This window comes from Corvus brachyrhynchos, unplaced genomic scaffold, assembly GCF_000691975.1.
Source record: "Corvus brachyrhynchos isolate BGI_N302 unplaced genomic scaffold, ASM69197v1 scaffold346, whole genome shotgun sequence".
Lineage (NCBI taxonomy): Eukaryota > Metazoa > Chordata > Aves > Passeriformes > Corvidae > Corvus > Corvus brachyrhynchos.
The window spans coordinates 62,677-80,373 of record NW_008238644.1 but is presented as its reverse complement, the minus strand read 5'-3'; the positions used below and the strand labels follow the sequence as shown (position 1 = coordinate 80,373).

The following is a 17,697-nucleotide window of genomic DNA, read 5'->3' as shown; positions in this document are numbered from 1 at the left end:
CTGGTTGTGTATCATCTGTCTTGTTTATAAAGCTCAAGAGCCACTTTAGCACTGCCCTAGTCTGGGAGAAGGGTGTGGGACTGAATTGTTTTTCCAATCACCTTTGCACCATGAAATCCCTGTTTGCTATGAATTGCTTTCTCTTTTTGTTAAACAGTGATGCAGTTTGGAAAAGGAAAGTCCTGTTACTATCGGTTCCTGACCAAAGGGCAGCAGTGGATATGGCTGCAGACCCACTACTACATCACCTACCACCAGTGGAACTCCAAGCCCGAGTTCATCGTTTGCACTCACCTGGTAGTTAGGTAGGAGCAAGCACCAAACTCTTCACAGTGTATGTTATGTCTAAGTGTTGAGCCATCGCTTCTTCTAGTTCTGCTTCATGTTAACCAAATACCTGCTGTGCCTACTGACACACAAAAATGATATCTAATTCCATGAAACTGTTCCAACAGGGAATATGTGTTTTATTTACCTGTTTACTTTTTTTTTCTTTTTTTTTGGCAACTGGGGCAATAGCCTGGAAGCCACCTCTGGCCAAATCTATCAGTGTGTTACATTCCCCTTTTTTCCCTAGTGATGACATGGCCATAGAAAGAATTAAAGCTGTTGGGAATCAGACAGCTTTCTGGGCATGAATGAGATCACATAACTCCTACAAAACCTTTTGATCAGAGCTTTAAATATTTATGACTTATTAAGCTGCTGGCTTGCTGGCCTTATTCCTCACCCAAATCCAGCCCTGGATCCCCCCCTAGTGGGAAGCTGCTTGTGCTGAGCTGCAGCTCGTGCTGGAAGGCAGTGCATGTGTGAATGCACAGATGCTCCGTGAATGCACCTTCTGGGGGGGGATCTGCTGGATCAGCGCTGCCATCTGAAAAAAGACTATGTTAAGAGTAAGAATATGTTTTCTGAAGGGCTTGAAAAAATAGTGACTCACTGTTATTAACTGCTCTATTAACTTGAGTAAAGTTACTGCTCACTGTGTATTTCTTTAGTGTCAGGAATCGATTTCTTTCTGGTCCCCTCTTTTTCTGTCAAACATCTGGAAGAGCAAACACTAGTAAATCTGAAATACATGGATCTGTTGGAGTGAGTCAGAGGAGGGCCACAAAGATGCTCATAGGGCTGGAGCACCTCTCCTGTGAAGACAGGAAGAGAGAGCTGGAGTTGTTCAGCCTGGAGAAGAGAAGGCTCCAGGGAGACCTTAGAGCCTCTTCCAGTGCCTAAGGGAACTCCAAGAGAGCTGGAGAAGGACTTTGAACAAGGACATGGAGTGGTAGAACAAAGGGGAATAGCTTCAAACTGTCAGAGATAGGTTTAGATTAGATCTTAGATAGAAATTCTTCCCTATGAGGCTGGTAAGGCACAGGAAGCCTGGAGAAGCTGTGGCTGCCCCATCCCTGGAAGTGTTCAAGGCCAGGTTGGCTGGGGCCCTGAACAACCTGGTCTAGTGAAAGGTGCTCTTCCCACAGTAGAGGGGTTGGAACCAGATAATTTTTAAGGTCCCTTTCAACCCAAATTCTATTGATTCTGATTCTATAATCTGTGATATAAATTACATATGAAGTGTTAACATAAGCAAATGTTACACAGAGAGGTTGCTTCTCAGTTGTCTTGCTTCTGCCATCCTTCAGGGAATTCAGCTTCACTTTAAGGTCTGAACTTAATTGTGCATTGATTTGTTTCTTCTTTCTGGTTCCAGTGCCTCTTAAACCTAACAATGTAGCCCTAAATAGATTTTGAAGTTCAATTCTGTCTCAGATAGTTAAGGTTTAAAATACATTACTGAAGTACACAAGTTAAAATGTTGTTTCAGGAAAATTCATTGCCACGATTATATAAGTGAGGTCAGTTCAGCAACTTCTCTTGCGTCCCACAAAGGTTGTAGCTCATTAATATTTCATCACCCTAAAGTCTGGCACCTCTCAGTGCCCATGATCCATGAGCACTCAGAGAGTCTTTGAAACATCCTCTCCAGTTTATCCAAGTGGTGACTCGTGTGGCATTTGTAACTGTAAATATTTTATTATTTAAGAGAGGAAAAAGTAAGGAAAGAAAATATACTCTTTTAGAGGCTCATTATAGGGATTCCTGCACTTCACATTGCACCTGGGTTTTTATTTGGACCTTCCACTGGAGTGCAGGGTGTTAACTCTGATGCATGCACAGCTGTGTGCACCCTCAGAAGGAGGGACCTGACCTTGTCCTGCCCAAGGCACTGGCGTAGGGATCACTGAGCTACCATGCAAAAAAGTGATTCTTGTTCATCATCATTAGGTTAGAAAATGAATGTACACTCGTTACAGCAGTTTACCTGCACAGGAGCTGTAGAATAATTTTTGGGGTTTTTTGTTTCGGTTTTTTTAGTTATGCAGAAGTTCGGGCTGAGAGAAGGCGAGATCTTGGCCTCGAAGAGTCATCAATTGAACTGGCATCCTCTTCTCTAAAGGTACCATGTTCCTTCACAGTTGAATGAGAAGATGTTTAAACCAAACTGAGTAATAGCTTACCAATCTTAGGAACATATCTGTTCTTTCTTCTCCATTTTCTTTACTCCCATCTCATTCCAAGCCTTCACCTGGGTCAGGACTCAAGCAGCCCCTGAGAAGCTTTCCTCTGCATGGCTCCAAATTGCCCATGTTGGATGAGGCTGGATGAGCTTTGAACAGCCTGATCTAGTGGTGGATGTCCCTGCTCGCGGCAGAGGGATTGGACCTAGATGATCTTTAACTCCAAGTATTATCTGATACCCCAATAACTGCGAATTCAGCAGTTGCATTGCTCTGTTCTGCTCCTTGTAATCTTTCTGAGACCATGACACGAAAAACGGGTTAAACCACCTTGTCTCAGAAGCACAGCTGGAGCTGGAGGCCAGATTGCTGTACCTATCACCCTCAGTAAGGCACAGAGGACCCAAGAGAAGGGCAGTACCACAGGGTACCTGTTTTGCTTGTGCCAGATCATCACTGATACTCAGATGAGGATGGGAATTGAAGGAAAAACACTTACCTAGATTTCAGCTCTGTTGCTGGATCACACGAAGTGTAGGATTGTGACCAGAGCAATAGCTTCCATGGCTTGAGTCAGTCTGGCATCACCACACATCAGCCCAAGTAACAAGGTCATTTTAACTTTTAAGTTTTTTCTCTTGGTAGTTTACAAATAAGACCAGAAATCAAAGTAATTTCAAGGGGATTATTGTGTAGTTGTCATTCCATCAGCCTCATTGCTGTTCAGACATTATTTTATGGGAGCTCAGGCTGTTCCCCTCTGCTGCCCAGGTCGTGCCCAGAACAGGCTGCTGGAGCCACTCCTCCCCAGGGAGCAGTGAGTGGGATTGCAGTTCTCAGCATTGCCCAGTACCTGTCCCCCTCAGGAGGCTGTAGGTCCTCTTGGGGCTCTGGCTGATGTCCCCATGCCACTGCTCCATGTCTCTTCCCAGTCATCTCTCTCCATCTCTGCAATGGATAAAGCTATTGCCTAGGTAGCCCCTCCTGCCACCTTCATTCATTGCCCCTGCCATCACTCCCCAGAGTGCCACAGCCAACCAGCTGGGACATCCCTGAAGAGATCAGGTGGAAAGAGGCTGACGACAAAAGCTTATTTCCTGCTGCCCACGGCTCTGTGGGCAGGGGAGCAGGAGGGTGGCACACCAGAGTGCAGGCCACAGGCAGCAATCCCCATGGAGGAGCAGTCCTCCACTGCTGCTCGCTGCCATCAGACGGGTGCCCAGGGCATGACTGTGAGGGTCCTGTGTGCCCGAAGGCTTTCGGGTGAACTCAGAGTGAGCAGGGTTTGGTGGTGTGGTTCCACGGTGCTGCACACCCAGCCTGCTGGGTTCATCTGCAAACAGGAGCTCAGGGAGGTCCCTTCCGGGGCCATTCCCACCTGCTGACGGTCTCACCGCTTGTGCTTTGCTCCCCGCAGAGCCACAGCAGCTACCTGGACGTGGGGCAGTGCGGCAGCAGCCAGGACGCCAGCCGGGAGGGAGTGTCACTGTCATCGCACAGCTCCCGGCACTCCTCGCACACCGCCCTCTCCGACTCCACCTGTAGGTGCCGGGGCAGCCCAGCCTGGGTGCAGGCAGTGGTGTGGAGGGCAGAGCAGCCTCCAGAATACTGGGGTTCGGCTGGAAGGGACCGAGTCGGGGTGGGGGGGAATGCTCATTGCTGGCACCAACATATCGCGTCATGACAAGTCACAGAGCAGCAACAGAGCCACGGCCACCTGCCGCCTCCTCCCTCTTAACCCACTGCCTGTGTGAGAGCAGATTTCTCCTGGCTTTTCACCAGCTGAGGGTCATGGCTGTCTGCTGTGGTTCAGGGGACACGAGGTGACTCGCTAGCTTGATTGAGCCAAGCTCACTGACAAAAGTTTTATGTTGGGATGATATAATTTTATTGTGGGGTCTCTGATGTGAAATCCCTGCAGAAGGAGCACAGAAGGATGCCTGCCTTGCTGGCAGCTTCATCCCAGCTCCTGTGAGTGCCCACCTTGCCCTTCGGGAGGTAGCAAGGTGACTGCAGTGCCCTGTGTGGGGCTATGGGTAGGAAACTCAGGGGACTTTTCTTGAGGTACTTGCTGTGGGGAGAGCAGGGATCTCATCTAGATATACCCATGGAGGGCAGGCTGAACAGGGGGTTAGCATCAGGAGGGAACCCAGCAAAGTCAGGTGGGGAGCCAGAGGGACCACAGAGGGTCTCACTTTGGCAGTGTTTGGCCCATCTGCATATGCAGAGTTCAGGCTTAGCCAGGGTAGCCAGGCACGGGTCTGCTGTATCACAGTGAATGTCTCTCTTGCAGCCACGTCATCCATGCGGCGCACGGACACCAGCACCCCCACCCAGCCGGCCGTGCCGGGGGCTCCGGCCGAGAAGGGAGCCCTGGGGCTGGCAGCAGTCAGGAGCGCTCAGGTCAGTGGGCCTGAGGAGCAAGAGCCTTTCTGAGGCTGTTGTGAAATGAGCTCAACAAGCACTGATCTCGCCCTCAGAGATGCTGGATCCCACACTCTGAGTGTGCTGGGACTTCCTGGGGAGTGCCACTGGCTGGCAGAGCTAGTGGAGAGGTGCTAGAGGCTCCTCTGCTGCCTTCTTTCAGGATTCAGTTTGCTCCTCTGGGCCAAATGCCTTTTCACACCACCAACCCTCTTTTCTTGGGGTTAGTACACATGAAATGGCCTTTATCCAAAATGGATGCTGACACCAAGGACTTGCAATTAGCAGGGGCATGCAGGAACCTAAATTCTCCCTGCAGACTTATCCTCAGATCTCCAATCTCAGTTGTCCAATTCCCTGCACTTGTTCATCCCTGGTATGAGCTGGTACAGCACCAGCTCTGCACTAGAGGTGCTATGGACCTACAGTAAGGCAAAATTTTCATTTCTAGGCCATAGCCACTCCTCAAGCCCCTGGTGAACACCTCCCTCAGAACCCTGTGGCTCAGCTGGCAGTGCCCTCCCAGCACCCTGTGATGGTACGTGGTTTATTTTTGTTAAGTGCACTGGTGTGTCCTGTCAGCAAGGCAGCCTTGTTGGCTCTGGTTCACTGCCCTCCCATCCTTGCTGGCTCATCCTAGAGTGGGGACAAGGCTTCTGTGCCCTTTTTGTTGCTGTTACTGGGATTTACCTGCAACCAAATTATTGCAACCGCTTATTTCAGCAAGCAGAGAGAGCAGGTGGGACACCCAAAGGAGGATACAGGAGAAGGTTTACACTTGTGAAAAGCATTGTGAGCTGCTGAAGGCTTCTCCCTGAATCTGTAGCAGCTACCTGCAGGCTGATACAATGCTGAAGAGTTTTAGTAGAGGAAGGGGATGTCATTTAGTAGAGGAAGGTTTGAGTTAGTCCAGGAAAAGAAAAAAAGAAAAAAACAAGAAAAATGTGGGAATCATAAACCATAATGACAAGGTCTGTCCTTACAGGGCTTTGATGTCAGTGCAGTAAATGTTCAGACTATAAAACAGAGATTGAAGATGGCCAGGGTAGGTGTGAAGGATGGATCCCCAGGTGGGATTGCAGCCTAACTTGGGCCTGGCATCTGGTAAATACCATTAGCAGCACAACTGAAAGCCCAGCCAGGAGGTGTGGCAAGGGTTTGGATGCAGTGTCTGCCACAAAACACAAGTGGGCCCAAACCAGCAGTGTATTATCCTGAGGGGACAGGAGAGTCCCATGTATAGACACTTCATCTGTGCAGTAATCAAGACCAACACCTGGAGGGAGGCACTGTGTGTGAGCCAGATGTGCTGCTGCTCTGGAACTACAGTGGCACTTCAGTTAAATATGCAATTGCCATTTTTTGTCAGCATCATATTTTTTATGGCAAAAGCTGAAAAGCCATCATTTTTCTCAATCCAGCATTGCTATGAATGTGAGTACCAGGACTGGTCCTACCCTGTCATCCTTTTTCTCTCTTCCCTGCAGCCAGTGTACCATTTCCCCACCCAGCTGGGGATGATGCACCAGCTGAAGGAGCAGCTGGAGGAGAGGACTCGCATACTGCAAGCTGACATCAAGACACAGCAAGAGGAGCTCCACGTCATCAAGGAGCAGCTCCAGCTCGTGCAGGACTCCAACCTGCAGGTACCTGCTGCCCCTGAGGCTCCCAAACTCACCAGCCATTTGCTTTTCCTTTAAGCACACAGAGCAGTAACAAAATTGTCTGTGGCAAAAGTATTCAGGAATGAACTCTGGACAAATTGGTAACGTGTTTTCGGATGTGGGAGTGGTGTTTCCCGAGAGATGAAGTGACATCAGTATCTGAGTATTGAATCAGTGATTTCCGTGATTTAGAAAAACCAATCCCAAATTAATCCAAAGTCTCCTGCGCACAAAAAGCTTGGTGGTTCTGTGTCTGGTTAGTGCTGCTGGATCCCCACTGCCGCTCCTGCAAAACACAGCAGGCACAATGGAGCTGGAACGGTCCTGTCTCTGAATAAATATTTGACACAAGCTAACATTTGATTTTCCGTTGCTCATAGTTCACTCTTCCCCTGGATTTAGAGATACTGCTGCTGCTGCAGTGTTATTTCTGCCAGGTGGTACAACCAACAACTCCTGTTCCTCTTTTGTTTAAAGATGCTGATGCAGCAGCCGATCCCCGTCGTCTTTAACAACGTGCAGCAGCCGAGCCCCCGGAGGCCGCCGCCGCAGGGGACACCCAGGCAGACCACGGCCAAGAAGTCACAGCAGCCAGGCCTCATGGGGACAAAGCACTACTGCAGCACCCACCTGCTGTCACCACGCCCGTTCCTCAGGGATCCCTGTGGCACAGCCCCCCAGGTCACTGGCTGCTTCGTTGTCTTCATGACCCCCTTTCCTGGCTTCCAAATCCTTGTCTGCCCCGTCAGTCCTCCCCGTGGTCCCGAGCATCCCCTCTGTGTTGGTTTTACTGCCTAGGTGGCGTTGAGGAATTTGTGTCAAGAGTCAGTTGTGAACAACATCACTCAACTGTAAAAATAAAAGCCAGGTAGCCAAAAAGCATTTGAACCCCAGGGACTGCTGGAGCCCTCCTGGTGACTGGGGAGGAAGTGAATGGGAAGTCTGGGCTCTCATCAACACAATGCTCATTCATAGCCAGTGAGAATTGTGGTTTCATAACATGGGAGTAGGCATCATTTTAAAAGATTAATTTTCCTCTGCCTGAGGAATCTTGGGAAGCAGCTTTGAAAAAACAATTTTGTCATCAGTAGACCTAAATCCACTATTAAGACGGGAAAGACTTGAGTTGTTCAAAAGCAAAGCAAGCCAAAACTGCTGCTTTAAAGGACAGATGAGATGCTTTCCTTGGAGACTTTGGATTTGCACTTCTTCTCTTAAGCTGTTCTTTTCTTCCTCAAGCCTTTTGTGCCCTTACCTAATTTCTCAAGAGACTGTCTGGGGATGCCAACACCTGCCTTGCAGGGACAATAAACACTAATGGGTTGGTTGTCTTGAATAGATACACTGTTCCTACTGCTGTGTTCAGAGACAATATCCTATTGTTCCTTCTCCTTTTCCCATCTGCCCACTGTAAGTGATTATTTTATCCTTCCATTAGGGAGCTTTAAAATGTGCATGGGTACCTATGTCTTCATTTCAGGTACAGCAGCAGCAGCACAAGCAGCACCCAATGAGAGGAAGCCAAGGGCAGCAAATGTGTGTGCCAGGGCAGGCGAGCATTTCAGTGCCCCTCTACAACAACCCCATGGTGTTCTCCCAGACACACCCCATCGCTGTGGCTGCACAGGTGCCAACTGACAGCAGTGAGAGGCAACCACCAGCTGACTACAGCCAGGACAGGAGCCTCAGGTACCCACAGCCCTGCTGGGACCTCCTGGGGGCAGTGACAGAAAATAGCAGTACTGGGGCAGCAGGGAGGGCAGGTGTGGCTGGGCTCAGGGCACTGGGCTCAGGATGCCACAGCAGGTATAAGGATGTTCCCTCTGCAGGGGTGAGCCCAGTGTGCAGGCAAGCAAGGTGCTGTGCACGTCATGCTGTATCATCAAGGGCATTAAATCCTTTTCTCTCCCAAATTCCATAAGTTAATCTAACCCTGCCCTCTGTCGGTTTAAAGCCATTCCCCCTTGTCCTGTCAGTCCATGCCCTTGTCAAAAGTCCCTCTCCTGCTCTCTTGTAATCCCTTTAGAGACTGGAAGGTGCTATAAGGTGTCCCTGGAGCCTTCTCTTCTCCAGTCTCAACAATCCCAATCTTCTCAGCCTATATTCACAGGAGAGATGTGAGGTGATAAGAAGCATCCTGTTTCATTAGCTTGTTTTCAAGATAGTGGTTTACCCTCTTTCATGGAGGATTTTCAAGGAGTTGTTGACAGGAGCTTGGACCTCTCCCTTCCCTGACCATCCTCTGTTTTCCTTCCACCACAGGATGCTGTTGGATCAGTCCATCCAAGCCATGATGCCTGCAGCCAACAGCAGTGGCCAGCCTGTGCAGAGCAGTGCCAGCAGGCAGCAAGGAAAGTGAGTCTCTGCTGGCCCTTGTTTTCCTGCAGTGTCTTAGCAGGACACTTAATGGCACTGAAAAAGATGTGGAAAAACTTGCACCTGATTGTGCAAACACAAACAGTCTCAGTCTGAAGTGAAACAAAAGTTCAGCCAGTTAGGAGAAAAAGTAATGAGAATAGTTTTTAACTACAAAGAACTTTTTGATAAATAAAGTGCTTTGAAAAAAAAATTAACCATTTTCTGGCTTTTGCAAAGCGGAAAATGCTTGGCCAAGACACAGAGAAAATCCTTGAAAACCTTTATCTTCAGCAGTTCCAGTCCGTGCTTTGTGGGCAGGGGGGAATCTGGGGCCTGCTGTCAGCAGGGTCTGCACGGTTTGGCCAGCCCTGCTCCAGGCTGGCTCCTGCAGCAGCTGGGCTCCCCCGTGCCCTTTCTGAGGGTGGGTCTGGGTGTGGGATCTCACGCCTGGTTTTCCTCCTTGTGGCAGATGGGTTGCAGAGCAGCAGACCCTGCCTCCCCCAGCGCAGGTGCAGCCAGTCACCTGCAGCGCCGTCCGACCTCCAGCCCCGCCACCCATCTTCTCCCCGTCTCTGATGATCCCACACACCAGCTTCACATCCCACCAGGCCAGCACACCCGTTCATCTCCACCAGTGGCCACAGCAGCAGGGTCAGCAGCACCGCCTCTACCTTCAGGGATTGGAGCAGGTTTCTGAGGAGGTACAGGGATGGCTTAGGGATTGGTTGGGGTTTTTTGAAGAAATGGGGCTTATCTGGCTGATCAAACCTGGTCAGTGCCTTTGCACATCCTCCGTTCCCATTGTATCTCCACATAGCCAAGTGCTCTACCTTTGCAGGCTGACTGCACCCGCTCAAGGCCGTATTTTCCAACAGAGTTATCACAGCATGTACGGAAGAAATACCCAGTTTTTCAAACACAGCTTTTCACCCCGAGGAGGTGTGGTGGGAAGCTTGCTGTAGTCATGAAATATGATAAGAGATAAGCTCTTTGGAAAACATACCTCCTGCTGTTACATCTCAGCAGAGCAAGGTTTTTGTCAGCTGCCCTCAGAGCTTTCTTTTAATAAATGGGTATTTCACAACACGCATCTGGACAAGGTGATTTTGGTTTTTCAACACACAGTTTACATCAGTATATGCTGAACTAGTGACACCGCCAAGGAGAGGGGCTGTTGAAACTAGTAATTCATTAGTAACACTCTCTCCAAGCCCTGCCTGGATGGCAGAGGTCAGTTACAGTCCTCCAGGCAAAGATGGTAGAAAAGAAAACAGGAGGAGTAGGTACAGTTGAAAGCAGCCACACAGCAGGACTGGATTTAGAGTGAGAAATGAATCACTGTTGTTAGCAAATGTGTCATGAACTGTCCCTGCTTTGGGTACATGTCCTCATGGGCTGCATGGAGGTCCTGAGGACGAGCAATGTGGACACTGGGGTGAAACAGCAAGTCCAGGTCTTTGGGGTACCAGCCATGGGTGGATACATGGTCACTCTAGGACCTCTTCCTTGGTTGTTTGAAGGTCTTTCCCATGCTAGATCAAAGCTGCACATCCTGCAGATTTTACCTTGCATTCGAGTAGTGTTTGGAGGTCTCCATGCCTGCTTGGCTCCCCATGAGCCTGTTAGGACAGATGGGTCCTGCCTCCCCCCTGTGCTCTCCAGGCATTGTTGGTTGTGCTGACAGCAACAGCATCCTAAGGGGCACAGCTGATACCCTCAAGTTTAGGACTTGCTGCACACACTCCTGGGCATGAGCCTCAGCATCAGCCCTGCAGCAAGAGAGGGACAGCTGGGTGATGCAGCAGGTCTGACTGCTCAGATTTGTGTCTCCCGACAGATGCAAGGTCCTGAGCTGGTGCCTGGGGCTCCGACGCAGCGCATTTTCCAGCCACCCCACACCCCACAGCAGAACCCCTTGAGCTACTTCCTCCACCCGCAGCAGCAGAGCCACCACACGCAGGGCCAGCCCTGCAACCTGCCTGAGCTGCCTGAGATGCAGCTGCCCTGAAGGTCGGTTCTGGGAGACAAGGACCACACGGCTGCAGCTGCTGCGCGCGGGCGCACGCAGGAGAGCACGATGCCGTCAGAGCACGGCACGGGAGAGGTCAGGCTCCGTGAGGAGGTGGTGGCCAGAGGGATGATCCCTGACAGGGATGCATGGCTGCAAGGGCCTTGTTTGCTGGGATTCCCCTGCAGCAGTCCGTGATGCTGTTCCGGCAGCAGGGTGTGCCCTGGCCCAGCACCGTGGTGCCACTGGAAGCGGTGGCTTTCTGGCTGCAGGGAGGGGAGGTATCAGGTCGCTGTGAAGCTCAGTTTGCAATGGAAAAAACCCTTTTCCATTCAGGACTTCAACGCTGAAAGTCACTGTGAATTTAAGCCCAGCATTTGGAGCACATAGACTGTACCAGTCCGCAGGACACCATTGGATTACCGTGTACATAACTCGTTTTGCTGTAGTAGGTCCATTGTGGATTCTTTTTCCTTTTTCTATACCTCAGTCCCGCATATTTTTGTTTTCCAGGAGATTGGATAATGCTGCTAATTTACATAACACCACTTTTGCCTGAATTTCTTACTGTTGTTATACCAGCTCACATCGCAGCTAGTACAATATTTGTCATGTTTTGGTTTTGGTTAACAAGTGAAGATAAATTTGTATGGTTTTTACTCCCTGTAGCCAAATATTTTTCAGGTTACAGACAAAGAATCTTTACTCCTTTTTTTTTTGTTTGTTTCAAGTGATGTAGTTGTATATGTTTCTATACATAAAAACAAACAAACATGCATAGAACAGCATATGACAGCAAACTTTGTGGTTTTGCTAGGTCATGTTTCAAATTGGCAAACCCAAAATGTATAATCACAACGCACGCGATGTTACAAGCCCATAGGGTCAGCAATAAATTGTATTTTTGTAAATTGTCACTTTTTAACTATACGTTTATATTTATGAATTGAAAAACCAGTTTATTCCTCAGTGGGTGTATAGTTAAGTGTCCCTACTGTTTGTGTCTTTCCAAAGGAAAAATTAAAAAGTACATTTTTGAAGTGTTAGTAGCTGAGTACTAACTTTGGGCATTGTTAGAGCCCAAACATAGATGGGTTTGGCCATTACTGTAAACTTTGCAGGGCAGTGGTTAGTTAGGACCAGGTCCATCTAGCAGTAAAGCTCCAGCTGGCAGACAGAGCAAGGTTTAGAGAGGAGTTAGTTCCTAATGTTTAGTTCCTAGCATCTGTTGAAACCAAGCAAAGAATGCTTGGTTTTGCCTTTTTTTTTTTTTTTTTTTAATGGGGTTTTCTTTTTGTGTGTGTTTCCTTCTTTTCCTTCTGCAAGCCACTTTCTTGGCCCTTCGCAGCACTGCAGCGGCTGGTGTTACTGGTGCTGTTGGCACAAGCAGCTCCAAGCAGCCCTGTGTTTCAAGAGAAGGGCGCAGTGGGGCTCGTCCAGCCCTGGTACACCAGGGGCTGTTTCCCAGCAGTTCTTCCTGGGGAAGGGGATGGGGTTTTGCTGTGCCACATTGCCTGGGGAGTGGTGGTGGGAGGACAGGCTGCTGGAGCTGGGCTCAGCCAGGAGCTTTTGGGGCTGGTGCAGGGCCCCAGGGTGCTTTGGTGTTTTGAACAAAAGCTGTGCCAGTCCCTGGCTTTCCATGTGTCCCCTCCCTTGGCAAAAGCATCTGCACAGGTCAGCTTTGACTGGGACACTGAGTGCACAGCTCCCAGGGGTGCCAGACATGATGGATCGTGGGTTGCAGAGCTGGCCACATGCAGCATTTTGGGGAGTGTTCTGGGCCATAGGATGGAGGCAGTGAGGTGCCCAACAGCCTGGGGTCCGGTATCGGGGCTCATGCCTTGTCAGCACAGTCCCTGGCTGGGCCCCAGCCCACACAGCACATGCAGCCCCTGGGTGCTGGGCAACCGAGCAGCTGCTCTTGGACACAGTTGGAGCCAGCCCCTCCATTTCAAACCATCACAAGAAATCGTGGCTACAGCAGAGCCATGGGCTGGGGCCACCTCACTGCTAGTAGTGGGATGTGGAGCACCTGCCTTTGTGGGGCAGTCTGGAGCTGAAATAGTAACACCTGGGGCTTTCCTACTCTGCAGGTTTGTGCTGCAGTAAGGGCCAGCATAGAGCCTTCAGGGTAGGAACCTTGTGTTTTTAAAGCACTATTAGTGTTAGGGTCTCCCTCTCCCCATTCTAAGGCAGTGGGGTGGCTCATGAGGGTGCAGTAGGTGGGGGTTGTATTTTTGGGATTGTTGTTTGTGGGGGTTGTTGTTCGTGGGATTTTTTCCACCATAGCCTTGGCACATAATGTTGAAGGGGAGGCAAACACATATATTTGTGTTAGGGCTCCAGCACTGTGCAGTTTGTGGCTCAGGGTGGCTGGCTGAAGGGAAAGGCTGTGCATTTCCCTGGCTTCCCCATTAAACCTGCATCACCCCAGCACATCCCCATGGCTTGTCTGCAGTGCCCCATCACCACACATGAGCCCAGACATGGCAGGTGGCAATCAAATGGATCTCAGAGGTGGTGGTGGTTGGGGTCGGGGGCTTGGGGGTGTATTTTTTTAACAGGGCGTGGTAGGGAGGTAGCTGAGGCAGAGCAGTTTTCTGGCATTGCTGTGGCTTTGGCAGTGAGTCCAAAAAAAAAAAGGGGTGGGAAGGGGTTCCGGGGGAGGTGGGAGGCAATGGGTGCGCCAGATGGGGCCGGGCCCTGGGCACGGCCCTGCTGATGGCAGCACTGGGCTGCAGGGACAGAGGGCTGGGGGCACAGCCCCTGCTCACAGCTCCCAGCAAGGAGCACAGGAGCTTGGTGAGGATGTTTACATGTTAGATCAGCCTTGCTAAAACCAGACACCTAAAAATGCACTTTATCATGTGCCCCCCCCTTATCTCAGAGCACCCCCAGCCGCTGGCCTCGCTGCTGGTGGACAGGGGCTGCACAGTCCCAGGCACTGCCTCAGGGGCAGGGCCTTGTTTTCTTGACATGCTCCAAAGGACAAAATCCCACCGTCCCTTTCTGGGGCTTGCTTGGTCTTTGCTCAGTCTGTCTCCAGCCAAGGGGGAGGCTGAGTCAGGGCCAGGAGGGTTTTGCCTTATATTGTCCCTGACGCTCAAAAAAATAGATGGATAAAAAAATCTCTTTATTCAGGTTGATTTGTATTTGTTTACCTCGGTGTTAGCTATGACCTGTGTTTTTATGACTCATTTGGAATTGAGGGTTGCTGGTGGGTTTGGTTCACACCCCCCCAGGTGCTTACAAGAAAACACAAGTGTGACTTGTTGGTGATAAGCAGAGGGCAGGGACGTGACCGATGGCAGCAGGGTTGGCCTCCAGTGTCAGTGTTGACCTATCAGTCATAAATGTTCTGAGGTTCTCTCATACACAATTACCTATATACTATAAGTCTATATATAGATGTACGTATTTTTAATATACATTTATATGTATGGAGATGTATATCTATATATAAATATATGTAGGCCACACAATTCCAGACCTCTGAAAACACAGGCAGCTTTAATTAATAAAGTCTTGCACTTTTAGTGTATTTGTACATATAAGCTAAAGCCTGGTGGGTATAATCAGGCTGATTTGACAAACACAATGAGAAGTTACTGTATATATTGTATAGTCCATGCAAGAAAAAAAAGAAAACAAGAAAAAGTCAAGAATTGAGTATAAATCTTGGTTTATTTTATATGATGTTGAATATAAATACATTTATAAATGTTACTATTCTTAAAAGTATTTTGTAATGGGAAAAAGTAAGTGTCTTATGAAGATGAACAGTAAAGATTTTATTCTTGTTTTGAATCTATGTCCCTGCACAGCTCCATTGAATGGGAGCCCGTGCATTTTGACAAGCTTTAAACAGATTGTACATAGTATTTAAAAAAAAATAAGAAGAAATAAAATAATACTCTTACACACTATGTACTGTTGTTATTCCCTGGGTGGTGTGGGTCTGTTGGGGATCTGATCCCTACTCTCCAGGAGAGACAAGAGCAGCAGCCATTGTGTCCATGTGCATGGACAGCTGAAGGGATGGGGCTCAGGACAAGGAATGGGATTTCTGCGACCAGTGCCAGAGGCAATAGGAGCAATGCATAAATTAGAAAGAACAAGGGATCAGGGTCTGCACACTGTTTGAATTTGGATGCAAAAAGCAAGTGCCAGTACTCCTGGGCTCTCTCACTTACCAGGTCAGCACTGAAGCCAGCTCGGGCTGCACTCCAGCCTAAACTAGTCCCAGGCTGCAAAACACAGGTCCCCATTTTTCTTCCACTTCTGGGAGGCTGCTGTCCCAGCAGGGGCTTTGGCTTGGTCCTTGTTTCGGAATGCACTGACTAAACATGGCTTTAACATGGCCAGCACTCTTGAAGGAACTTCCACAACAGGCCATCACAAGAAATAATAGTGCCTCAAAGACAGGGTTTTTTTTCTTAAGGGAAACAATATTTTATTTAACATCCCATTTGTCTTACAGTACCTCTGCATACAACACATTGTTTAAAAGCCAATCTGTCAACACAAACATGTGCTGCCATCTTGGTAAAGTGACAAAGCTATAGCAAAAAAGACAGAATAGCCTATTTTTCTGGAAACAAATCGGAATATTTCCTTCTGTTTTAGTCCAGATAACAACAGCAATCACAATCAAGAACCTTGTATGGTACAATTGGATGAGAAACTTCTGATAAAATCAACACACAGCTATTTCTTAGTCACTATGGTAGCAAACTCTTCTAAAATGACATTATTATTCAGCCATTAGAGTGATGAACAAGTGGCTTGTTTTAGGAATCGATGGAAACAGAAAGTGATTTTTCTGTATCACATGGCAGCAGCCACTTCATGTCCTGGGAAATGCTACTGGTTGAATTACCATCAGTTCTCCCCCATGGTGGAAAGAGCTGGTATTTTTTGAGTTATTTCCTCCCCTCACATGCCCAAGGCCTGTGCTGGGCACACAGAGCAGCCAGTTCCTTGTGGGGGTCAGGGCTGCCACTGGTCACCCCAAGCACAGGGAGCAGCGCCAGGCTCCAGAGCAGCACATTCCATATGGCAAGACCGAGAAGACATCACAGCTCTGCTGGCTGTGTCCCCAGGCTACTGATTAGGTCTGACAAAATGCATCTCAGTACACAGCAACAACGGCCCAGCCACAAGGAAGGACTGTGCAGTGTCCTCAAGAGCCACTGTCAGTGCTGTGGAGTCCCCGTGACACAGCTGCCGAGTCACAGGGGTGATGCTGCAGCAGGCACTGCAATTGTCAAACTGTACAAACAGCATCAGTAGTTGTAGCAATCTATAGCCTACCTACAACTGCCTATTTTGTACTGAATGATACACCTGCATTTATTTCCTATGACTGAACCTGAAAATAAAGGCAGAAAACTTCATGAAGACTTACAGAAAGAAAGTAACACAGATGAGTGAAGTGACGCAACAGAAGTGCTTCCTGTTTGTGGGCACACCCAGCGCCCTCAGGTGATGTGATGGGAGTCTGGGGCCATCTTTGCATCACCAGCTTCACCTGGCCAAGAAGCTGTATGGCACAGGGACCTCTGTCCCTGACTGTGCAGGGCTTTGAAGTCAAGGTATCACTCTTCAGGAATGAAGGCAGGGAATGAGCTGCTGTTGCTCTAGCAAATCCCAGGTAAACCTGCATCTATTTGTTAGCCAGCCTGTCTGGAATAGGGATGGAAGGAGCTGGAATAGGAAAGCAAAGGAAAGAAGCTAAACACTAACTCCAGAGTTACTCTGTCACAAGCAGAGCTCAACTTCTGGTGCACTGTGGTAGTAGCTCAGCAAACATACCTCTGGGTCATACTCCTTGGAAATCACTGGCACTTGCTACATCTACATCTCCCCAGAGGACCAGCCCATGCTCCAGAGGTTTCAACAGGAAGACCCTGCCAAGGTGGGCCATTGCCTGAATGCTGCCAGCCTGCTGGAAGTGACCTCGCTCCACCCTCCATCCTGCTGAGACTGGATGCCTGGTCACTGGGACTAGTCTTCCTGGATCAACCTGCAGGTGTATTACAGGAAGAATTTAAAGACACCACCCATTTTGGGAAAAAATATTAAAAAATTGAACAAAATATCCATGCAGTTAATAAAAGTTAGTGTTCCCCTACATATCCTAACTTCTCACTTTAAATCTATTTTGATATATATATATATGCTGGTAATGTTTCTTTATACATAGACACAACATCTGACAAGAGCTTCTACCCACCTGGCAAAGGCTCTACAGTCTCTTGGGTGGGCACTGATAGAAAAGGGCATTGTAAAAACTGAGCACCTTTTTACAACCAGCTAACAACAGAAGGTTGTTGTACTTTGCAAGTTCCTTCACCACACTCTTCTGTACTTAGATATTCATATCTTGGCTCTTTCTCATTTAAAAAAAGTCTTTGAAATTTAAGACTTTCATATCTCTGTTACCTTGATTAGCAAACAGTTCACAGCTTTGACTACTTGTTGACATAAACAATATCTCTCATAAACCTCCAAAAGCTTTTGGGATGGGCAGCTGTATGTATTTTTGTGAGGCTCCATTAATTCATCATGGCTATTTGCAGTAGAATTACTCACTGATCAAACCTTATCTGAGTACATCCTGGACTAGAACAACAATATCATCTGCTTTGTATTTCTAAACAACTTTGTGAAAACAGTGAGTAAATACATTTTCAGAGAAGTAATACAGTGTGGCCCTATACAAATCCAC

At 48.5% G+C, this 17,697-nt stretch overlaps 1 protein-coding gene across 4 annotated transcripts in view; it reads left to right on the top strand.

Annotated features, from left to right (window-relative positions):
* PASD1 (PAS domain containing 1) overlaps nucleotides 1-14,893 on the top strand; it is a 103,711-nt gene extending 88,818 nt beyond the window's left edge. For 3 of the 4 annotated variants that reach the window (XM_017737540.1, XM_017737539.1, XM_017737543.1), the window contains 11 exons: nucleotides 158-305; nucleotides 2,371-2,452; nucleotides 3,931-4,054; nucleotides 4,807-4,916; nucleotides 5,389-5,475; nucleotides 6,425-6,583; nucleotides 7,079-7,282; nucleotides 8,082-8,290; nucleotides 8,864-8,956; nucleotides 9,429-9,636; nucleotides 10,797-14,893. In XM_017737540.1, coding sequence (XP_017593029.1) covers nucleotides 158-305; nucleotides 2,371-2,452; nucleotides 3,931-4,054; nucleotides 4,807-4,916; nucleotides 5,389-5,475; nucleotides 6,425-6,583; nucleotides 7,079-7,282; nucleotides 8,082-8,290; nucleotides 8,864-8,956; nucleotides 9,429-9,636; nucleotides 10,797-10,967 — 1,595 coding nt within the window. In that variant the 3' untranslated portion in view covers nucleotides 10,968-14,893. The remainder of the gene's footprint in view (nucleotides 1-157; nucleotides 306-2,370; nucleotides 2,453-3,930; nucleotides 4,055-4,806; nucleotides 4,917-5,388; nucleotides 5,476-6,424; nucleotides 6,584-7,078; nucleotides 7,283-8,081; nucleotides 8,291-8,863; nucleotides 8,957-9,428; nucleotides 9,637-10,796) is intronic. The other variant, XM_017737541.1, reaches the window with a different exon arrangement.
* The last annotated feature ends 2,804 nt before the right edge of the window (nucleotides 14,894-17,697 follow it).